This window comes from Fistularia commersonii, chromosome 25, assembly GCF_037954325.1.
Source record: "Fistularia commersonii isolate RoL2024-O1a breed Wild chromosome 25, RoL_Fcom_v1.0, whole genome shotgun sequence".
NCBI lineage: Eukaryota > Metazoa > Chordata > Actinopteri > Syngnathiformes > Fistulariidae > Fistularia > Fistularia commersonii.
Genome location: NC_141308.1, coordinates 9916975 through 9941873, shown reverse-complemented (window position 1 = coordinate 9941873; position 24899 = coordinate 9916975). Strand labels below are relative to the sequence as shown.

The 24899-nt window shown below is 44.5% G+C and overlaps 1 protein-coding gene across 4 annotated transcripts in view; it reads right to left on the bottom strand.

The window, feature by feature from the left end:
- Positions 1-24899, bottom strand: part of dab1b (DAB adaptor protein 1b) — a 47355-nt gene that overhangs the window by 16533 nt on the left and 5923 nt on the right. For all 4 annotated transcript variants that reach the window (XM_086172683.1, XM_086172685.1, XM_086172684.1 and 1 more), the window contains exons 2-3: positions 11105-11710; positions 1691-1830 (exon numbers count right to left, since the gene is read on the bottom strand). In XM_086172683.1, the coding sequence (XP_086028809.1) occupies positions 1691-1830; positions 11105-11174 (210 nt within the window). In that variant the 5' untranslated portion in view covers positions 11175-11710. The remainder of the gene's footprint in view (positions 1-1690; positions 1831-11104; positions 11711-24899) is intronic.

Below are 24899 nucleotides of genomic sequence, written 5' to 3'. Positions count from 1 at the left end.
GGTAATCTATGGAGACCTGCGTTTTATTGTTTTCTATTTTAATTAAAATATTTTTTTACTAACCCCGAACAGCAGTTGTCCAATTATGGATTTAACACCTACAACTAGGCACTAAAGAGGCATCGGGCTCGAATTAATTGAATTGCACATTGTTATGACTCCTACGGAGATTCTTGGAGTGGTTTGAGGTACTTGATAAATGTAGACCTGAGAGCATTGACTGTGTTAGACCAGATCTTGGTTGGACGGAGCTGGATGTGTTCCTGATGCGCACATTACAACCAATCAAATGTATTTTCAGAGCGACCGATCTACGATTACATTTGCTTTTCCAACCAGATTGGTGGTGGAAGTCAAAATGACAACTCCTGCATCAGCCAACAAGTAGCAGAAACAGCCTGTGCTACTAATATTCTCCATTTTTAACAGGCTGGAAGGAATGAGCCTTCCAGTGAATAGAAGTAAACTAATCCAAGCTAACTGGGACCAGAGTGGGTGGATTATATTCAGCCGGCGTTGACATGATATATGTTCGTAAATATTGGTACAAGAACGTTTATAGTTCGGACGAAACCATTATCATCTTCTCATAATTATAGTTTTATCATGACGGCGGAGGCTGCAATGCAAGGTTTCGACACGAGCAATTCGGCTTGCGAAGTCTGGATGGACCCTGTACGTCCACAACCGCGTCATGAAAGAATTCAATTTATCAAACGCGCAAGTCTTCAACCTCGAATCGGCGTAAAACGCCAACAACCGTGACCTCGGTAGTCATCCTGGGGTCAGAATGGATCAGCAATCTCAACTTTTGTTTTTTCCAATTATGGGCGCGGTGCTTTTAAAAGGCTCTACGATGCAAGAGAAATGTTTTGTTGCGGCTTCTTCTCATGTCTTTAACATTTTTTCGGCTGGTAGGATACACGTGCCATGTGACTGAAACATTTGACAGGCACAGACGCTCTTTGCGAACGGCTGGTTGCAGCACGTACCGCAATGAGCTGCAGAACACTCGGCCCTTTCATCTGCAGTATTCAGATTGTTTCTCCAACTTTGTCACTTAGGGATGAATCTAACCTCATTTCTTTGCAAGATTCTGTTATGAAGGGAGCAAAAAAAAAAACTGGGTCACATTATCACGGTCTGCATATGTGCCACAAGTGTAACATCATGGACTTTGTTGTAAAAATAGTAGGTTGTGACTGACACGCGAAGACAAATTGAGGGGGTTACTGTTGTTGGAGTCACTTGCTAATAAGTGAAAATAGTCTCTCCAAGCATCTCAGAGAGGAAAGCCAGTTTGCCTCCAAGGTCAAAAAAAGCTGTAAACGCAGTGCGCTTTGAGCAATACCACAAATACGGCAGCCTATTACAGGAAAATAAAATACAGAGCTGCAGCCACTGTAGTCGAGACATAAACCAAGTGTACAGTAGCTCTCTGCAAAATAACAAGGGAGGACTTTACTTTGTTCCGTCTCAACAGTTTTTACCGGAGCTTTAGTGAATCATATCCAGGAGAGGACAGCTCCCATGACTCATTCAACAGACAGTACGGACATGCCCGGCTTTACGCCTTCCCAATCTGCTCGGGATAAGTGAAGAGGTTCAGCGATGTTCCTGGCAGACGCGCGGATGCAGAGACGTACACACACACACACACACACACACACACACACACATAAGTCAGCACCTTCAGCTTCATCATGGAGTCCTGGCACAGCTTGTCCCCGCGTGCCGCCGTCACCTCATCAATCCCGATCAGCTTGGCCTTGTAGCGCACGCCATCTCCACGGAAACGCTTAATAAGCCCCGCCTCGCTGCGGTCCTGACCTGCAGCGGGGGAGAGCGAGAGAGAAACAGAACGGGGGGGGGGACAGTAATAAGAACCAGACAGTGATTAAAGCAAACAAAGAGCCAACTCATCTGAATCCTCCGCCCTGCTCAAGGTATAGGGGTTATTTGCGTGGGTGTTTGCGTTGGTGTGCGGATCGCTCCGGTCGATATAAATATTTATGAAACAAGAAACGCAGAATGAATCATAAAATGACGGCGGCGAACTAAGGCCAAAATAAACCCGGAGTCCATACGGGGAATGAAACTCGGACCGTCGAAAAGCATTAGAACTTTGAAAAGCGCTCCGCTTCCCGTCAGGGTGACGGGGACTCACGTACATTGGGTGGAAGAAGTGGGGTGACCGGGAGGGCGGGCTTCTTGCCTCAATGCCTCACCCACCGTTCCCATGGGCGCTATTGGTGGCGACAAATCTGCCTGAATGGCCGCTATTGAGAGGAATCATCTCGGTCCAGCACTCACCCACAATCTGCCAGGCCCTCCCCGGGTGATGGATGTCGGGTGGTGGCGGGACGGTGGTGTGGGATGGTGAGGTGTTTGCGAGCGTACGTCTAGCTGGCCCCGGGCTTTTTTGCTTTTATCCCCTCCCCTCTCCCGATCATCCTCGGCGCCGATTACGCCGTCTGTCAATCTTTGCAGCTACCCTGACACCACCTTGACACTGACACCTTTCTCATTTTGTCTCCGCGCTGTCTGCAGACGTCCTGTTTTGATTATGCGGCGACGTGCCTCCAGCATTGTCTCGTGCATCTACGATGTGTTTAAACCCTCCCCTCGTAACCTTTGCGGGGTTCGTCAGACGCGATGCCGACTCCCATCATATTTACACGGGGAGATAGCGAGATTTCGAATCAAGGTCACCGGCACCTTGGAGAATTTAACAGTTTTCAGGCCCCTGACTCGCTCAATTCTAGGTCACGAGCGCATCAGTTAGTGGCATGTTAAAGTGCCTGGTAAAGCTGTGTGCTTACAGAGGCTTAGGCACTATAATGCACCGGGAAGAGCTAATTCCACTATGAAACACGTTGCCACACACACACACACACACACACACATGCACACGCACTAATAGAATTTTGTCCTCCATCCCTCAATTTTCCAATTAAAAGAAAAAAAAAATCAAGAAGAAAATTTTGAAAATTTTGAAAGGGGGGACATTAAATGCCTGGTGCAAATGAAAGAGTCTCGGGTCTAATGCAAGCACTTGCCTTGGCTATGCACACCCTGTCACTAATTCATGAGGGCACAATTCTCCAAAGAGGCGGGGGAGGACTTCACCGTGCCCGAGTCATTAAAGTCTCTAAGCAAGTGAATGTCATATCTGGGTCTAATTCAGACTTGTTTCCCTGCCAAAAGATAATGAGTCTTCCATACAGCCACCGTGTACCTCTGAACGCCGTGTCGCAGCCTGGCATTCACCAAAACAATTGAACGGAGATGTGAACACGGGCACTTTGATGTCAAACTAGCAAAATAGACCTATAGACATTGCAATGTCATATAATCATTACTGCAGCGGTGCTGTTGTCCAAACCCGGCGGGGAAGATACATGGTTGGGGGAGGTGGGAGGGGCGCCGCAGAAACCGCACCTGATTATAACCCTCCTTGATAAAGAGACTGTAGTCCATTCGTACGGCATTATGCATTCCATCCCGATTTAACTGACTCATACACTCTTTAATGTAATGCAAAATGCATGCTGCTCCAGTTGCATTTTAAACCAGATTGGTCCAATTCAGTGCAGCCCTCTCAGATGAGCTTTAACCAGATGTTCTGTGCCATTTGTTTCTTTACATACAGCGTGCCATTTCCCTTAATAACACTTCAGGAGAGATTTAGAGGTTTATGCACAGGACCCCCCCCTCCCAAAACTAGGCGTTGCATACCGAATGAGAGTCTTGACACAGTGGCATAACTCGTATGCTACGTGCTCTGGGTTCAGATGGAGACAAGCGAGCGTGCAGTATTTGAAAACTAAAGAGCTTCGAGGCACGCTGCTTCATGTCGTCGCAGACTATACGAAAAGGAGGGGAGAAGGCGAGGAAGAAATTGCGTGTGCGCGTGAACACGTGTGGGTTTGTGTGTCGGGGGCGTGACAGATATTCTTCTGGATTTCTGGATTTACAATAACCCAGGGTTGAACGGTCCTCAAAATACTTCGGGCTCATGAGTCTGATGCTTCTAATTTGTCTGACAGAGGGCCGCCCGGAGTATTCTTCTTTCTTCTACTGTATCCAAACATGGCAGAGCAGAGTCCTGGTGTCCCGGGTTCGAAACGGTGCGGATTCAGATTATCGTCATGTGTTCTCGCCTGAATATTTCCCGTGGCTCTTTTTAATAATGGTCAAGTAAAGTCATTAAATATGCGATAGAAAGGAAAAACCAAAGGCCTGACATCAAAATCAGCCCTCCCACCAGACACCCAGGCCCAGTACCAGGACCATGGAGGGAACAATTAATGTTAGCCCTGCTTCATACTGTTTTCTGGGCTTGTCTCTGATCACAGTTTTGCACCACCACCACCACCACCCCACCCCCTTTTCTATCTTTGCCACACTAGAATGGGGACAGTGAAGGGACAGATGGCAACAGATGGAGAGTCAGAAGTGCCCCTCCAGATACGAGGACTTGGCAAAAGGAAAGTTTTGTTGGGGGTCCGGGCATCGAGAAAAGTTAACCTTTCAACCTGCGTTTCCACGTCTGAGCGCGTCTTCGCTCCCGGTTTTACTGTCTGCCAACCGACGGCGCACGCCATCCCTTTAGCCGCTACGGAAGCAACGGCATCCTACGCCGAACCGACGCCATCCCGTTTTTATCACGGCGCTACATTAAATATTATATTCCACGTCTCTGTGCAGGACATTTGATGTACACAAAATGGCAACACGAGGTATGTCTTATCGGCGCAGGCAGCGGATGGCTTTACACGGCAGTAAAGGATGTCTGAGGAAGGGGGGGAATCTGTCTGTGCCATCTGCCTCCCGCGTGTGCACAAAATAACTTTCATAAGCCTCGGCAAACACACAGATACACATTTGCAAACACTAACAGCGGCGCCCGGTTACCTCCGTCCAACACACACTGATGTCGAAACCCGGCGCAACCCTACTTCGCATTCATCGGTGGATTGGGGTTTGGGTCGGGGGGGGGGAGAGATGCTTCGTAAACAGTTACGGATTTAATGAGATGTATTGTGTACATCCTCGATGCAGTGAATACACAATGCGACTGCAGATGTTCATTTTTTTGTGCCAGGGGTGACTGCTCATTTGGTAAATTATCCATTATTCTTAAATCACATTGACAGTCAAGTGCTGTAATGACGGATTTCGCTATAACAATTATTTTTCCATTATTGCTCGACTAAGGTGAAATTATTTGTCTTTCTAAAGCCTTTTACAGCCGTTCCAGAGCCCCACATTTAATATGGGAGTTCACGGCGCAGATACTGAATTTGCCCTTTTGTTCTTCGCTGCTTACGTTTTTTTTGTTTTTTTTTGTTTTTTTTGTTTTTTTTTCTTGTTTTAACAGATGAGAACAGGGAGTTGCACATGTGCCATTCTATATTGTCCCTTCCTGCAAATTGTAGTCCAAATATCTTAAATAGAAAATGGTCTGGTTTTCCATAGCTAATAACATTCAGCATGTAATGCCAGCAATTTCATTAATATTCAATTCTACGATTAGCCTTTTTTTTGACTTATGCGCACAGCGCCTGTTAATTTGACCTTTCGAAAATGGATTCCTGGAACAAATACCTACAGTATTAGCAGCGGTAGCGAGCAAAATGTGCAAAGTTGCTATTCCTTGCATGCATGCAAGGCTTTCAAACCACTCGCAGCGCTCGTGCCACGGGTGCACAAGCGTCTCTTTCATGTCAAGGTGGTAGCACACAGTAAGTGAAAGCACCATTAATCAGATAGAGATTAAAATCGATGCCCGTGTTATAACTTATATGACAGTTCCGACCGGTGGCGGCGCAGCCGTCGTTTCGGTGTCTAGCCTCTTTTTTTTTTTTTTTTTTTCCCTCTGTCAGCCAGCGCTTCCAGTGTTGGCGACCCATTTCTGCAGAGCATTGAGGCTGAGAGACACTAATAGGCCCTGCTCTCCCTCACTGATCGGGTGCACCCTAATACAGGCCTGGCTGTACGGTATATTACCTCAGTTCACACAAATCTCGGAATAAGTCTCCCTTTTCACATGCTTGGTTTCTTGAACTTCCCGTTTCCCCGTGTTCTTAATTATGTTAATTGATCTCGAGGACACTCGAGAACCGAGCCGATGTAGTTTGATACTGCTGCACGGCACCGCTACACTGCTTAGAAGTACATAAAAACGATACGTTCTGAAGCAGCTTCTGACCCCTGGTAACGGTAATGTGCCGCTTAACCAGATTATAAAAAATAACCTGCTCTGCATGATGTACTTTAGAAAATGAAAGGGATATGATATTCTTTCAACCCCGCTGAAATTCTCCAATGATGGTTACAGGGCTTTTGTACTTATGAAGGGGGGATGTGGGCTGTTTAGGTGTAATATTTTCAGCCTTTAAAAAAAAAAGGGCTGGCACGTTGGCGCATCGGTTTGAGCCTCGCTGCAAGACGTTGCCCGGTTTTATTCCGACAGGGGGGGGCCTTTTCCGTCTGCGGTTTTTGCATTTTCTCCATGTGTTTGCATGGGTTTCCTGCAGGTTCGAAATCATGCGGTAGGTTCATTGGAAAGGTTCACAAATTGCCCAGACGTGTGATTGAGCGGTTGAATGGTTGTACGTCTCTATATGCGGCCCTGTGATGGACTGCCGAGCGGTCCGGAGTGAACCCCGCCTTTCACCCAATGACAGATCGGATCGCCTCCAGCGCCGCCGTGACCCCGAGTGCAGGATGAATGGTGCACTTAATGAATGAATGTATAAATGAATGAATAAATGAATGAATGAATGAGTAAATGGTAAAAAGCCACTGTGTTCAATTCACCATTTCATTGCAAGAGTTGTTTGTGATTTTTTTTCCACTTCCAGTTCATGGGTTATTATGATATTATTATTATTACTACTATATTGTCATTATATCAGATACCAGTTTTGCAAATTTTACAGTAATTTTATTTTCATTTGACCTTCTTTTAACCCAGAAAAAGCTCAATGAGATTAACAATCTCTTTTTGTGTGACCCAGCAGTATTAATAACACTTATTTTGACACGTTTTTGACCTAGCAGAGGACAACAAATAGGGGGAACCGATAACTCGGTGTCTTATTCCGAAGCAAAGGCTGTCAAAACGCTTCCGCTTGTGCAAAAGGAACAGCCAGTGTCGGAACAGCTTATTCAATAGTTTGTTTCTGTTGTGTTTACACTTGACACCTCTGTTGTGAAAACCCCCCCAAAAAATCTAAAAATTCCATGTAAATCTTCTCATTGGGAAAGCATTCCGCCAGCGCTTTTCGACTTTGTCAACAAACAGAGCTTTGTTTACACAGGAATTGAAAGGAGAAAAAGAAAAACTCCAGTCAATACGAACTGGCCCCGTTCCTTGGCTCGCTCTGGGCACGTCCAGTCGTCCAAGAAACTCAGTGGGCTCACTCATTTCCTTTGGCATTTCCAAACTTTTGGATGTCATGTGCAAAGCATGCCCGATTTGTGAGCGAGTATGTGCTCCTTCAATGTGGCCCAGGACACACCGCTAAAAGAATTTGGCTCTTACAAACTCCAAATTCTGTCCAAGCGGTCGGATTATAATACAGTCTCAGTTGTTCATGCATTCAAACGCGCACTTGAAGCTTTCCACTTGTGATTTCATTGCCGAAGTTGCATGCTAATGAAAGTTCTGCAGCGGGCTAAAGTGTCCCCTGCCCTCCACGCCTCGCCTCTCTTTTTGAAATGAATCATTTTTTTTTTTTTTTTTTCTGAGCGCAGTACAAAGTGGGAGAGCAACAGTTGCTATGGTGATACAGTAAAGTCAGGCATGCAAAGCAATTCTGTCAATGGGCAGAGAGGGCACTTTAGCTTTTCCAAAGCCACCTCTTATTTTCTGTTTTTTTTTTTACCGCAGAGAGGTGCCAGTTCATTTGACAGGAATGATGATTGGTGTTATGACATCTGTAAGACAAACACACACTGTAACCTGTCCATTATCTCCCTGTGTCTTTATTTTTCTTGTCTGTCTATCTCCCCCTCACAGCAGACCATCCTGTGCTAAATCTCTCACTTTCATTACATCAGAGGTTCAAAATGTATATTTAAAATATTTAAAATAAGTAGGATGCTTAGGCTGCTTAGGTAGCTAAATAAAAACAAAAATCTTTGCAGTGGTGAGTGGTGATGAATTGTAGGCAAATTGTAGTCCGATCAAGTCGACTTGACAACATTAATACATTTTTCTGTCATTTGTTTTTGATGAAAAGGTTTTCAGGTTATCTAAATCTAAATCTAAATAAAGGCTTCCAATGAAATGGAGTTAGAAGTGAACCGCAGTATACAGAAGCCGCAATTTAACCGGCGCGGATGAAAATGCAAAACATGAATTAAACAACACATGTCATTTTAATTAATGCCACAAATATTGCTCGGTGGATTATAATAGCAGTCACATGGTAGCCCCGCTAAAATTGGACTTAAAGGGACGAGGAGAGTGGATTGGAGTTGTGTGTGGGTGTGAGTGTGTGTGTCTGTCTGTTTGTGTGTGTGTGTGTGTGTGTGTCTCAGATTTGATCTATTTGCCTCAAGTCATTAAATCATGTGCTGGCTCTCTTGTCTGAAACCATGACACTTGTATCAGTGCACTGAAGGGAAGGGAAAATGCCTGCTACTGCCAAACATTGGTAAGTAAACACATTAAATGAGCTGCATTTTCATTCCTCGACCTGCAAGTCTTCCACAGATCTCCCGAATCTTGGGATGTAACATAAATGGACGGGCAAACCACCATTATTCCTCGGGATAAACCATTTCTGGGTTATATTATAAAGACCGTTTCTTTTTTTCCGCTGTTTACCCAGCCTTTATTAAAATTGCAAGTATTTTGTTACGGTGTAACTGAGGGGGCACGGAAAAGATTCTTCTATATAAACAGTTATAGACTCTCTACATTCCCTCATGAACAGAAAATTTACAGAATATGGTTTGCATGAATACGGACCGTCTCCGATGCCCATAAACCACATCATAGCTGTTTCCCAACCTCTATGAATATAAATCACGCTTTGAGTGAATATGTCATCAACTTGATCCTTGATAGTGTCCTTCACCTAGGCTCGGCATGACAGCCGCTGAGATCCAGCTGCTCTGGCCAACAGTCTTCTCCCATTTCCATTTATATTGATCTAAATAGCATCTTTGCTGATTGTGACAATGGTCCCTGCGGCACATGTGATTAACATGGTCAAGTCCGGGGCCGATCGCCTTTCGCTGATAGCCTCCTCTGATGAGCCGCATGGCCACGTGCGTAATAGCCCCTCGCTTCGCCCCCCCACCCCTTCCACTTAGCTCAAATCGATGGGCTCTCCTCCAGCTCCGGCCATTTATCTGAGCGAGCCGACGGAGCCGGAGAAACAGCCGCGGAGGACTCGGCCCGGCGGCCTCGTTGCAGCCCCAGACCGGGGGGGGGGGAGAGCCAGATTTACCGGACTAGCCGGTGGAGTGGCGTTTTTTTTTTTTTCACGCGGAATAAAAATGAGCGAAAAGATGGAAACTGAAGTGCGGGGAAGCAAATGAGAAGGTCTCCTCTTCTTGCTCGCCTCCTTCCCTCTTTGAACCTCTCCGATGGTTTCCTTTTTCCTCCTCTCAGCCACTTCAATCCTATTTCAATCTCCCGGTAAACTGTTCAAAGAATGCCTCGCCCTATTACATCACTTATGCCGTTCATCAAAGCGACAGGGCGTGAATTACCCTGTCCGAGACACCTAAATCATGCCACTACCAAATCCCCGGGGCTACACGGAATAGCTGTTACTACATCTGGATCCTTTGGATGAGGCGTGCAGCCTCTCGGTGGGTTTGACTAAGTGAAGCCTCCGCTCGTGTAGTCCAGCATTATTTAGCTCCATCCAAACATGGCTCAAAGGTATCCCGACAGCCTGCCAAATGTGAGAAAACCCAGCCCGCCGCTTTCCAGTTTGGTCTTGACGTTACCTCTTCGTGATTCCGGCGGTGTTTTCTTTCCTGTCTTATATTCCCCGCGTTATCATCCTTCTCCTCTCGGAGTAGATTTGTTCGATTACTTGTTAAATAACGCTTCTTTTCTCGCTGGAAATATCGCCTCCTATTCATCGGCGCTTAACTCCGTATATCATCCTTCTATAAGAGGTCGAAACAAACCCAAAGAAAAAGAGTGAGCACATTGTCTGTGACCTAAAGGAATCCAGACATTAAACGTTATTAACTTGTGACCATAACTACTATAACCGACCAAGTTATTGATAAATATTTTTGAAAAAAGAATTCTTTTGTCTCGCTTGTTACGCCGATTGGATTGAGACACGTTACGCCACTCACATTTAAAGCCTATTTGAATTGACATTACAGGACGGTCTCAGAAAATTAGAATATTGTGATAAAGTTCTTTATCTTCTGTAATGCAATTACAAAAACAAAAATGTCATACATTCAGGATTCATTACATATCAACTGAAATATTGCAAGCCTTTTATTATTTTAATATTGCTGATTATGGCTTACGTCTTAAGAAAACTCCTATCTCGAAATATTAGAATATCATGAAAAAGTAATTTTTGTTTTTTTAACTGCATTACAGAAGATAAAGAACTTTATCACGATGTTTTAATTTTTTGAGACAGTCATTTTTTTCTTTTTTTCTCTTTTCATTCCACTTTAATTTTCTGTAATTTTTTACATTTTTTTTTGATGTTTGTAATATTTGAATTTGTGTCGCACTTTCAAACCCTAGCATGACCGGCATTACTCACGTGAAAACGTTTTTTAATTGCATTACAGACGATAAAGAACTTTATCACAATATTCTAATTTTCTGAGACAGTCCTGTATATTTAAACGGTCAAAAGATGTCAAAAGTGAAACAATTTATTCTCATGTAAAAAAAAAATGGTATGAATTTAGCATTAAACAAGAGAATGGGAACATAAAAGTACATGTGAAAAGCGCCTTTTGCAGGGTTTTTTCCATCCACCCATGAAGTTGTTGGTTTGCAACTGCCGGCATTATTGATTTATTGACGACCGTATTTTGAAACAGTAGTCACTAGAGGGAATATAAACAATGCATAGCGGCTCCCGCGTACCTTTTATCCTCCTGGACTCCTTTCGCTGGCTGGTTTTGACACCCGGCTGGAGCTCGGCCTCTGCTGACATTCTCCACTGCTGGGTCCCTTGTCCTGCTCACAGCAGGTCCACCATGGGTTCGCGGCACACTAACTGATCCTCCGACTCCGAGTGTCCAACAACCCGTCAATGGTCTCTGTCACAGCGGCCTCACAGGAGAAAAACCTCTTTCAAATCCATCGTCTGTCGTACCGCCACTCCTCAATAAATGGGGAACCAGCATCGATATGAGCTCCTCTTCACTGGCCCATCGTGATGGAGCGCCGCTGAACAACACATGGAAAGCTGATGAGCTGGATGATCCTCTCGAGAGCGACTTCAGATCAGATTTGACATCTTCTGGAGTGCGCCTGAGTTCGTTCCCTAAAGGTCAAGTATCACATGGTCCACTGTTGCTCTTTTCCAAAAGTACACCTATGGCTCAGGAGTAATTCCCCCCAAGGGGAGGCAGTTACATTGATTGAATCAAATATTGTTCTTCAGATTAGGTCAGGAGGGAATATTATTCTTTGGTGGAGAATTTCAGATGTAGTCAGACAGCCCGTCACAGTCGTTCGCTCTGAGATCTGCAAAGAGACGGAGAGAGAGCGTTAACGTTCGGCCGGAGGTGGTTAAAAATTAAAATGACAAACGCGCGCCACTCGATCGCTCATTAGGAGATTTGAAAAATGGAAAAAAAATGGCGGGCGCCGACTTAACAAATCAACAAAGATATTATTATCTCCTTTGTGCCATCAATTGTTAATGAGGGCAGCGAAGGCTGGCTGCTCAAGGCCCACCCTTGCAGGAGACCTGTGGCGAAACATTTGAACCTCTTGTTGTACGCACCGCTTCCCGGGTAAATATAGAGCATTAAAACATGGCTTCTGTACACGCAAAGGAAGTTTTCAGAAGATTAGCCCTCCAGCACCAGAGGAGGCGAAGAAGAGGATAGCGATGAATGACAAACTGTTTCAAAGCAAACTGCGGTGGGAATTCTGGCACCGAACCTTTCGCGTTGTACTTTAATGCCCTTGAATCATCCGCTGCTAACATGGGGGCCATGCCAAGCTGGCACGGGATTCTGTTGGCATGGCGACCGGCCTTGTTGGAGAAAGAAGCCTTGGACCGACCCCGGCTGAAAAAGAGCCGCCGCACACCCAACGCCAGGCGTGACATTGTGTGACATTGTGATCTGATCATTTGCGGTGTATTTACACGTTTGTTCTCGTTTTTATCCTCACCTTAATCTGTGCCACCTGCACTGATTATGTTGATTCTGAATGTGCCACCTTAATAACTCGCTTGGTACTTAACATTCACACAATAGGGTTGAATTAAACGATGGGTATATACCGCGTACTGCATGGCGTGTTGAGCAGAAGTTCAGAGTTGTGACCGCTCAAAATTCTTGGTGCTAAAACTCTATCGCATTTTCCGAAAAGGTATGCGAAACAAAAGCACGAGCCGACGCACTGATGATCGGGCTGGAGTACATCTTTGTGACGTGCCCGTTGTCATTCACGAAGTTATTTGCAAGTGATCACCCGGCGATTGCGCGCTCTTAACCGGCAACCGCACCGACACGCCTCGGACCGACTAAACGGAAAGACATGAGGTTCAACATTGTCTCTTCGTGTTTAAAATCCCACATGGAGGAAGTGGCGAGGGCTGTTTTAAGACTATTTTCCATTTAAAACATGGTTTAGCAAATGAGGACTGAATTAAATGCTATTAAGTATATTCCAAGTCATTAAATACAATGATATAATAAAATTATTATACAGTTATTTATATACAATTATTATCATTTTTTATCAAAAAAAATTCTAATAATATCATTAATATTTTATTAAACTAAAATTATAATTTTGGCAATATTATCGCGGTGACTTTGGCGAGAATATAATGGCAATATATAATATATATATAAAACTATAATGTCAAGGAAAAAAACAAGGAACAGCTAAAACAGTGTCCACCAAAAGGACATTAGTCAGGAAAATGGAAATTCCAAAATATCATAATGTAGCCATAAATTCCAGGAAAAGAAACCATGTATGTCGCATCACAAAGTGTCCAAAATGTAATATGATCTCTTAGTCTCATATCACAATATCACTATAATTCTATGTAAAAAAAATCCAGTCCTAGAATTTCAGAGAAAATGTCTACACGTTACTCTGAAAATAACATTTGGGGGTTGGTTTCAAATACAAAACGGCACATTGTGGCTTGAAATCCTCTTTTTTTTTTTTAAACCCAAGTGCAGACAAATACACCCACGTTCAAAACCGAGACAGGACAGATGATCATTGTATCTGAAATAAGAGTGAAAGTGGTGCGCATTGTGATGGAAAAAACAGGTTTGTTCAGGAGCACACAATCAAGCCCTTCAGTGTGTGAGAAGTTTATATATATATATACATGTATATGTGTGTGTGTGTGTGTGTGTGTGTTTGCCCCATATATTGAGAAAACAAATGAAATAGCATTCAAAAGATGCATATCCTTACTGATTGTCTTTCCACAAACAAGTCATTCCACCTTCCTACTATTTTAAAATCAGCCGAGATTTTAAGACAAATGTAATTTCCCGCGACAACAGCCGCACCATCACTGGCGGTTCTCCTCAAGCGCGGTCGTCTAGACCATGTGTCACTCCTCATGTGCGCTCGTGGGAGGAAGATAATGTCGTCCAGGTCTAGTCAAAGGGACAATCTCGCCATAAGTAGGTCTCAGACAGTCGCACCGTCCTGGGTGATGGGAGAGGTGTTTGCCGTGTCACAAAGAACCTTATCAGAATGTAATTTTCCTCTGCAATGAAGGAGATATGCCTCATTGTATTTGACGAGAGACCGATTTAATGTGACGTACAGCTGCTTTTCAAAACCAATGCTATCTAGGTCACCCAGACTCCTTAGTGTGCTCTGTGTTTTAACAACTCCCGATGTCTCTCGTGATTTGGGTCAGAGTTAACGAGCATCACTCGTTTCTCCAGCTACTCTCAAACCGTTACCGGATGTCAAACGCCATCTTTTATTTATTAATTTGTTCACTTTAGGACTAACTCTCATGTGCACATAAAAAGGAAAGACTTTCTTCGGCGGAGGGAGTCGGTCTCGCAGTCGCTCGCGCTTTTTGTATTTTCCCCCCGTCAGGAGGTTGTCGTCTTTTCGACGCGTCTGGTTGAATATCACAAACCGGCAATGGGGTTTTTTTTTTTTTTTTTTTTGTTTCCTGCTTGTGTCAGAACCCCAACCCCCACCCCCAAATATAACCAGATTATTGAACAAAAACAGGTCTGCTGTGAAAAGAACCTGCCAACGTTGCTCTTCCCCTAACATGGAGCACATCAATCATGCAAGCCATTGATTTTTCAGGTGAGTGGTTTCGGTGTGTGCCTTCAGAGGGCGAGGCTGGACACCCCCCCCGTCCCCCCGTCGCCCCAGGCAACACGCGGGTACACGCGTCTCATCACGCAGCATCAATGCATCAGGATGGGACGGGATCCAAATCCAAGTTGAGAGGAGATATTGATTTTTCTTTTATCAGGTTCTTAGAAAAAAGTGCCTACAAGGGACTCAAAGAACAGGGATGTAAATGGATGGAATTATGGGAAGGAAAAAAAAAAAAACAATGCAAGTACACCTAGTACAATAAAGAATTTGCTCAACAAGGTTGTTTTTCTGATAAAGCAAGAATTGCCTTCTTTATTTTCTTACTCGGAGATAATAACCGTGATTTTTTTTTCTTAATTTTTTTTTTTTTTTATCTCATATTCATTTGCTCTTTTCTTACGCGAATGGAACCAGATCTTGAAGTGCGATTGGATTTTTCAATCACGTCTACTGTCTGGGAAATATAATGGGCAATCACGCGACATGCGCTAATTTTTAAATCAAATCATTTTGGAGATTCCTCCTGAGCTCCAGCATCCAAGTGAGTACCCCCTCCTTCCGCAGACTGGCATTTAATAGACTCCATAATCAACCTCACATTGTGAGACAAGTCTCAGTCTGTGCATCCCGAAACTAAGGAGAAACAAAGGTTGAACAGTCATCCATCACAGGATATGGCCAATTACACCTCCATTCACTCCGGTCCCGACGGAAGGTGTCTTTGTGTTTTCTAGCTCGCATGTAGCCGCGGAGGGGGTTCGTCCCCGTGAACGTTTCACGTCTTCCTGGCCAAGGCTGGCGTGGCCCCGGGGGCCGGTGGAACGTTTGTCCAGCAGACCGGCTTTGGCACGGTGCGCCGGTCATCTTTGTTACAAAAAGCCCCCTGGCCGACGGAGTTGGACGCGAATGTCGCAACTCGGTCCGGGGGAATCTCCTCCCGAATAGCCCGAGCGCGTTTCCGTGCCAGCCGGCGCTACATATAGCCACTCCGTACCTCGGCAGTTAAACATTTGCCATTTTTAAGAGATTTTTTTTCGTCCGTCCAGCATTGCGCTTCAGCTCCTATCACCTCACAATCAACAAAAGAGGTTGTTGCAAGTGGCTGATAGCCCTCGAGTTGAAGATAAGGTTAATTTGCCTCTTCTGGACTAATTAGATCCGTGACTCGAAAGCGGTATGCCTTTGGTGTAAAACGTCGATCGATCTCACTTCCGAGCCTGAAGTTCGGCGGGTCAATCACGTGGCTCTCAGCTACGGTAAACAAAAACGTGTAAATACAGTAGGGTGTCTAAAATCTTGCTGTTCCAGCAGCTCCATGACCCTCTTATGAACAGAAGAGCCCGGAGGTAAAAGCTACTAACATCAGCAGCTCGCTGTCGGAGCTCGCTACAGCTGAGCTTCCTTACCACTGACACGATCCATGTTCTTTTATAGATTTTCCGTCTTCTTTTTATTTATATATTATCATTTTTATTTTATTTCCTCTTTTCTTTTTTCCTTTTTTTTCCCATCTTTCTCTGCAGACAGTCCAGATCTTGGCCATTTTATTTGTTTTTATCTGAAACTTCTGATTGTGATCTGCGTTCTGGCTCCTATGTTGTTTACTTATCCTGTCAACGCTAAAGCATTTGCATAACAGCAGCCATAGCATCGAACTTATACATACTTTCATGCATGCCAACAATTCCGTGCAGATATAGACATAGATTAACTTGATGGCACGGCGACAGTTGATAGGTAGCTTAGAAGAGAATCCTCCGGCTGAGCCGAATTTTTTCGGTCTAGCACGTAACCGCTCATGAAAACATTTCTAGACCCCCGAACATTCTGACAGTGATCACACTTCATCCCGGGGGCTTATTTCTTTGCACACGGGTACCGAATTTCCTCACAATCTATCCAAATGGAGCTATTTCATTTGGGGAATAAGGAAGGTCACGCTTTTGGCGAGGCGAGAAAAAAAAAAAAAAAAAAAAAAAAGGATTCCGACAGAAGAAACCATCTGTGACGACATTTGGCAAATAACCAGCTTTTTCACTCAAGAGGCAAAAAAAAAAAAAAAAAAAATCTCATTATTATACGACGGCATGGGAAAAACCAGGAATGGCAGTTTTTATACCAGCACTGCAAACTAAACCATTCCCTTTGATTTCTGGAAGGAACTCCATGTGGCAAAACTGAAATATTGTAGCCAAAGAGAAGGACCTTTCTTTTCTTCTCCTGCCCCTCTGCCTTGCTGGCCTTCCAGGGGGAACTGATAGCCTCTGAGCTGGGGCTGTTCAGCCACGGCCCATTAGTTCACCTCATTCTGACAAGATGGAGGGCCCCTGATGACGGTACAGTCAAGTGTGTGAGTGGGGAGGTGGCGGTGGCGGTGGCGGCGGCGGCGGAGGAGGAGGAGGAGGAGGAGGAGGGGAAGAAAAACTCATCGAAAAATTCAGTTTGGGCATTTGAAGCGTTCTCATTTACTGTCCACGGGAGAGGGAGGCCTCATTGCTTCGGGTTCAGCGGCTACAGCTGGGAAACTAAATAAGTTTTGCCACGCAGTTGCTTCGCCGTGCAGATTTATGTCAGCGCAGGCCTGGGAGCAATGCGCTCGGCTAGGCGTGGCTCCAACACAGCCGGGCCTCGGCTACTCGGAGGCCAGCGAGGAGCTGCCCTCTGAAGTGATCCCGCTTTATCCTTTTTACCGGCTCAGCTGCAGGATAACTAGGTCCACTTTAGATGGGCAAAGAGTGGGGAAGGGATGAGGGCGTGCACACATGCGCATGTGTGTGTGTGTGTGTGTTGCAGATGAGGGGAAACATGTAAACGAACAATCCCACGCACACAGCAGAAATCTCAAGACACAAACCTTAATGGGGTTTATTTTTGAGAGTTTACATTTTGGAGGCAGCCTCTGCTTTTGCAAGCAGACAAATCCGCACTAATAATGTGTCACGGGCTCCCTGTGGTGAAAAAAAAAAACAAAAAACAAAAACAAAACAATGGCATGTAATGTGGATGGAATATATTTCCTCTTTAATTTGTTTAATTCCACTCGCTGCATGCAGCGGGGCCGGCCAGTGCAGGATGGTGGATCTGGCTCTCCTCTGATGCTACTCTGTCTTTAACAATGTTGATTTGATTTGTTGCATGTGTGTGTGAGTGTCTGTGTGTTGGTCTGAAGTGTGTTAAAACAAGCCATTTACCATGGTGGCAGGGAGCGGGGGGGGGCGGGGGAGCTGGGAACACTCCAGAAGGTCTGGATGAAAACACCATGTTACCTAACAGCCAATGTTTCTTCCTTCAGTTATTCACTCTCTCTCACGTTTTTACTCGCTCTGCATTCATCCCCGAAATGATTTTTTCACTTTCCGGTATCGTTCGCTTCTATCTCGCCTTTCCCCCCCCCTCTTCCTCCATCCCCCCTTTTCTTCTCTGCCCTCATTTTCCCTTTCTTCCTGACACAAAACAGAATGCTTATTTGCGGAAAAAGAGGTTGAGGCTTGTTTATTTTCCTGCCACCCCCGACCAGGGGCTTTCTTCTGTGAGCTACAAAAGCAACGCGGATACCTTGGTGGAGGCCTTACCTCATGTGGAGAGTAATTAATGAGACAATTAGCCATTTTCTTCACTCCGCGTTCACTTTGAAACAAGTAAATAGCTAAAAGATGTCGCCTTTAATTGCACACGGGTCACGGATTTAATTAAGATGGGCAAACGGGCTCTTTTGAAACACTCCAGATTGAATAATGCATCCGCTGCTCGGCGTCCTGACTATATTCGCGTCTCTGCAACGGCCGAACGACGGCGTTGGGGAAATAAATAAGTAAGTAAAAAAAAAAAGCTCCATTTGCGATTAAAGTTAGCGTGATCAAAACCGCTGTGTTTGGGAAAAAAAAAAAAAAATTACGTACTGTCTGCGAGACGGTATTGATGAAGCTGAGGGGGGAATCTCCAAACAGACAGGAAGCTTTCTGTTTTCCCACTTACTGTCGCTTTCTTTTACCGATGTTGTCAAGATATGACCCCCCGCACGCCCCCCTTCTCCACAGCACACCGCGTTCCGAGGTAGATTTTCCAAAGGAAAATGAAAAACAATGAAATAACCGGTGACGTTTTAATGTCAGACTGCAGTTCTGATCTGATGTCGGACTGTATAAAAGTGATCGCGGGAGTGCTCTTTTTTTTTTTTTTATTCAATCAGGTTCCTCATGTTTATTAATGAGGCGGCATTCATCCAGCGCCGATCGGACAATGAGCCTGTCTGGAATTTCTGAAGGAGCCTAAACGGTCTTTTTTTTTTTTTTTTTTTGTTTAGGAATTCTCTTTGCATATGTGTCTCTTGGAGGGTTGTCCCTCTATTCCATATAACAATGAATGCAAAAATCAGAATGGCCGTCTTTGGTACAAATTAGAAACCCAAAAATGATGCACGATTTATGAATTTGAACCATTTCACGCGTGAGATGTTGAGTTAAGATCTCAATGTTACTTAATACACCTGTTATTACACTGTCATATGTGAGTCATTGCTTCTAATTCCTATAGGATTTCAACATGTTGCCATTTTAAAGTTTGTATTGATGATATATTGCACAGGTGTGTTGTAATAGTTTGCATTCTTCGATGCAACACGATCCATTTCAATGCAAAGATCAGTAAGGAATTTGGGTTGATCGTGTTCAGAACTGTTTTATCTTTCTTTGTCAATAGGAGCACTCTTGAAAATATTAATATAACCTTAGAGGAGTTTGGTCTTTTAAATCATCACAAAAGGCTCTACATCAGAAACTTCTGAACAGCCCCTAAGCCCAAAACTCATTTCTGTGAGAGAGGACGGAGAGCTGATCTTCCTCTCTGCTCATTTATGAATCACGGTTGTTCACAATTCATATCTTACAAATCCCCCCCTTTTATGAAAACGTTTTTTTTCGTGCTCGACATTCGCTTTCCTTGCAGGGACTGCAGCAGCAGCAGCAGCAGCAGCAGCAGAGGCAGCCTGCAGGAAGACGCCTGAGAGAAAATATGGGAATGACTGACAGTACACATGTTCAGAGAAAATGTCTTTTTGTGATTGCTTGACTTGTTTAGTTTGCTCCCTCGGCTCGTTCATCCAAGCAGGTGTGGATTTTTTTTTTTTTTTTTTTTTTTTAAAGCGAGGTGATTTTTAAAAGCATCTGATCGATAGAGGCTTTAAAATCCACACGGCTGTAATCGTGCTGTTTGTGAGGGCTGATGGTTTGGACAACCTCACTGTAGGTCTAATTTTTCCCACATTATCTGGTGCTTTTCAGCGACGGACCAGCGAAACAGTTTCTCCCGGTGGGAGATGTGATTGATACAAAGGCTTGAAAGGGACAGATTTTCCCGTTGTTATTTGTATACGTTAGATGTGGGATGAAACGTTACGGAAAAAGAATCATGAACGCGGTACTAAGTAGATTCGGAGATGATAAATTACATTTTGAAATGGAGAAAAAAAAAAAAAGCGAAATTCTAAGAATATCACATTTCCGTATGAATCTAGAGATTTATTGATTTACATAGTCATATATTCATCACACCGATTGTCCTGCACTGGAATCAAACCAGTATCCTTAAGCGGACGCACTATTTTTACATTAAATTATTATTGTCGACGCTCTATAATATATAATAATGACAGAATATACAAATAAACAAACCCGACCAGAACTTTTTAAATCTTTTGATGATAAAACAGGAACATTGTTTTGATTCTTCTCTGCTGTAATATCCCCACCTCAAAGTAACAGGTTTCTCATAAAACAGCACTTTGAAAAATGTTTACCCTCACACACACACACACACACACACACACACACACACACTATTCCCCTGACTACAATGCAACACGAGCAGGTGTAATTAGTGAATCTCTCATCACACCTCAACGTCTCTCATTAATCTCACATGAGCGATTAGGCCGCTGTGACGTATGGAACGGCGGGAGGCGTGAAACCGGGTGTGAAACTGTTGTCATCTCATACGTTATCGCACTCGGGAGACCGAGGAGGGGCGAGGGGGGTTAGATTAGACGACGCCGGGCACAGCCCATTGGCAGCTAATCATGCCGCTAATGATAAGTGAACATTTTCGAGAGCCTCTCATTACAGAGGCACCGAGAGGTCAAGATCTCACGCAGACGCCGTTGTGTCATCGGGGGGCGGGATCCGTCTTCCCTTTGTCGGCGGCGTCGCGCAACCTCCGGGTGGAGATCGGATGCGGCTCGGAGAGAAGCCCCCGCATCCGACACTTGACGGCTGATTAGAGTAAAACATCGGGGTGGTCTCCCACTGTGACGCTCTGATGAGGAGTGATCTAAAAGGGTCTTGTCGGGAGGCGTCACGCTGGCCGGAGTCGCTGTGCCAGATGCTCGCCGCTCAGCGAAACTCCACATCAAAAAACTAGAGAAGATGTACCCCTCAGGCGCCGCTACAAAAGAAAAGTCGGTTTAATTAGAAATATACCCACCGAGAATCAGAACAGCCGAAATGACTGTCAGAGCGGTCGGGATTAACAAATGTCATCAGTCATTATAGGTTTAAACGTCCGTACGACGATTTCCTCACGCGCCGGACTCGGCGGACGCGGCGGTAATCCTCGAGTTAATCACGGCACCCTCCCGCTTTCTTTTTTGCGGAAAAAGTCATGACTTCATGAATGTTAATTAAAATGCATTAACAAAACAAATCTGGAAAAAGTGAATCCACGAAGCTTTTGACCTTCAAGGTTTGAAGTGAAAAATATAAAATAAAAAAAACGCCCCGAGACTCTTAAACTTTGAGGATGTTACTATCGTCAATGCTTCCGGACCGCTTATATCTATCTTGGGCCAAGACAAGTGGATAAGCATCCTATACGACTGTTGATATACACATTTCTTACATCAATACAAGGAAGCTAACCCGTAATCTGTTTACAGATAATTTTTAAATGCTTTACTTCCACCATCAAGGACCGAATCTCTGTCCCCCCCGTTGGAAACACGGTGTCTCCACCTCCCGTTGTTTGGCGTCGTGTCCCTCAGGTAAGGAAAAAGTAAATATTTAGAGCCAGGGAGGTCAGGGATGACTTGTAACCCAGTTCTTACCCCTGACCATAAATAAACAATGCGGCGCTATTCCCTCTCCTTGGCTGTCAATGGCCAACATACCAGAATTCTTTCTTTCTTTGTATCTCCAGCGCTTAGCTGATGATGCATTTTTCAGCAGAGAAATTGCAGTTTGATCCCAAGATGCCGGGCGAGGGTCGTGTAAATGGAAGCGTTTGAACGGCCCGTTTTCGGCTGGAGAGCTGGCGGATTTTGATATTAGCCATACTTGTGCTGTTTATATCTATGCATACATGTTCGCATTTTCTTTGCAGTCCGGCCAAATGTGAACCTCAACTGGTGAAGAATTTAAAAAATATTCTCCAGACCCGCGGCGGATGAAACCTTTCGAACGTGTCCCTTTGCGTTTTCATTTAACGTTCGATTGCTCGCAACTCGCAAAAATATGCTTTCCTTAATGAGTCAAAACATGAATCAGAAGATACGAACCCGAGCGAGTCGGATAGCTCCTCCGGCCAGAAATAAACACCTCAATTACCTTCAGGGGCTTGAAAGAAGCATGCGGTAAAGAGGCGAAGCAGGCCCAATATCTAAAATCGACTATCGGCGGAAGAAAAAAAAGGAACCCATTAAGGATATTTAATTACATATTACACAAACATATGCACGCGCAAATGCATTTCAGTTACTGTAATGCCTGCCGCTGAGAGGCCGCCACATCATCAGCCACATATGGAGCTCCTGCCCCGCTGCCTCGGGGAATAGGGTTGTGGAACGGGCCGACGGGACGCAACCGTAGGACCTCGCTACTCAGAGGTGATGAATGCTCTGCTGCTTATGGGGCCTCGTGTAGTGCATCTGTGAGAGCAGATGAATGGGGAGGAGAGCGGCTGATAAATTGGGTCACACGAACATAGCATTTCTGGGTAATGCGGTGAAAACGCTGGAGGAGTGCAGTTGGGTGGCTGCACGTGCCTACAACTGGGGCAAGGCTGCACTAACTCAACTTGATTTCCTTCTTTGGTTCCCCTTCTGCCTCTTGCATAAGCAAAATATGCATATAATCTATCCACAAAGGCTTTGCCTTATTACATTTATTGGAACTGCTCGCTCAAAAGAATGGCAAAAAAAAAATAGGTCAGTCATTTCACAGCGATGGTAAAGACGGGGAAAAAAAAAAAAGGCAAAACTGTTTCAAATTCTAAACAAAACTGTCGCGGTCTGGTGTCGGTTGAGACCTTCAGACTGGGAGGCCAACTCAACAGCCATTTTCAGCATCTTCTCTTAAAAATACCAGAGTATTTAAAAAGGGGCTTTATGTGTATAAAGTCTGTAGCGAATTGGAATGTCATCATTTTGGCAGTCCTCTTCACAGCGGTTCGCCGCTTCCGCCTCACAGCAAGACGGTTCTTGGTTCAATTCCCACAGGGGGTCGCTTGTGTGGCGTTGCGCTTGTGTAACCCCCCCCCCACCCCTGCGCTCAACAAAGGTCTTTATTCAATGCCACCGCTGGGTTCATATCATTAATATCATTCTTTGGCGAAATGTCGGTGAGGAAGAACCCCTAACTGCTCCCCTGGTGCCGCTCGTGCAACCGCCTTTTGCCTCGTGGTTCATCCATGACGGGTTAAACTCGGCGGTTGAATTTCTGTGGTGTTGCGCTGTACGTATAACCGAGTGTTGACAATAAAGTGCTTTTTTTTCTTCTTAATAACCAAATCTGTTCCGGGAGGCGCTAGAATTTCCGATAGTAGTCGTAGGTAACCTTTTGTTTTGCTTTGAGTGCAGTTGCGATACGTTCATGAAGTTCATTTCAGGGGTTAATGCTTCAACAGTAAAAGTTGGACCAGCAAATAAATTGCGATGGAATTACAAGTCTATGTAGATCATTCATTATCTATATTGCTTATCCTGCATTGATGGCCGCGGGGCCGCTGAGCCGATCTCAGCTGCGATCGGTCGAGACTGGACAGGACAGGTCGTCGGTCGATCGATCGCAGGGTCACAAATGGAGACGTACAAGCGTTCGTCCATTCACAACCGGTCGTATGTCAGTTTGCAAAATAGCATGTACATCCTGAATTGCTCAGTCAGTATAAAAGAAATGAAAATGATCTTTTTAAAGTGTTGAATCTTCCATTTTTGGCTTAATCCGCCCTTGTGAGCTAAAAGAGCTGGATTATAAAATATTAATTACCCCGAAACAGTTCTAACGGAATTGTTTTGTTTGATGCTGTCACCCGTAGTCGTCTACTCTATTACTTTCACACGAATATTACGCGAAAAAGTAATATTCGTCTGAAAGGTTTGAGGATTAAATCGATATCATGCTCGCCGTTGTTTCTGCTTGCCTGTAGACAATTGTTTGCCAAACTGAACGAAATCCGTGAACGCTAAGTTGCGATACTATAAAACAGCTTATTTTTAAGTCATTTCGGTTTCAGAGGTCAAATGTTAGTAAATATATTCTATGCTCACTTGTCAAAAATGGTACAATTACAACTAGCATATTTCTTCGATTATTTCATTGCACTATTATTACAGTATCGTCGACATATAAACACACTTAGCACGACTGAAAGTAAATGGTTGATGAGCTTACAATGCATTTTCAAAACCTTTCGAGGGGCATTTTAAGACTCTATATCTCATCTGCTCCTTTCTTTACAGCCGACCTCTGCCCTTTTCACAAAGAGAGCCACCTCTCAGATAGTCAATCGCCCCATTCATCAGCGTTCACCCCAACTTCAGCAAATTGCAGCATCCTTTTTAACCGTCCTGCCTTGATCACAATCAATCACATGCGAGCGAAGGCTTAAACCGGCGCTAAAAACAAGGCATTGACACCCTGAGCGCACCAAAGCAACAGAAGGAACCTCCCACCACTTCTTGTAGAGAATGTTTCAACACTGCTTTTAAGAGCATCTGACAAGATCCGGTAAATTGCTGATAAGGGTGTTGGACTGACAGCTGTGCATGATTCTCAGAGGCAAACTAATCCCCCTCAAAGCCACTAGGACTTAAGAATGTCAGGCATCCGAGTTCCATTCAGAGGAAAATATGATTCCTCTCAAAAGCAAGTTAACTCCGCTGAGATCGGCCCTTAACACACAGTTCTTTTAAGTCACTTGGAGCGGTTACAAATTTTTGACTCATTCTGTAGCTGAGTCACTTTAAAATTGAAGCCGCGGCACCTGACCTACATCGGCTGACCAAGACCGTCGGGCAGCTGATTTTAAAAATCCCCGTGTTTGGGTTGGTTTCTCTATGAAATCGGACTAATGAAAAAGAAAGGATTATTGCACGAAAATCTGATAA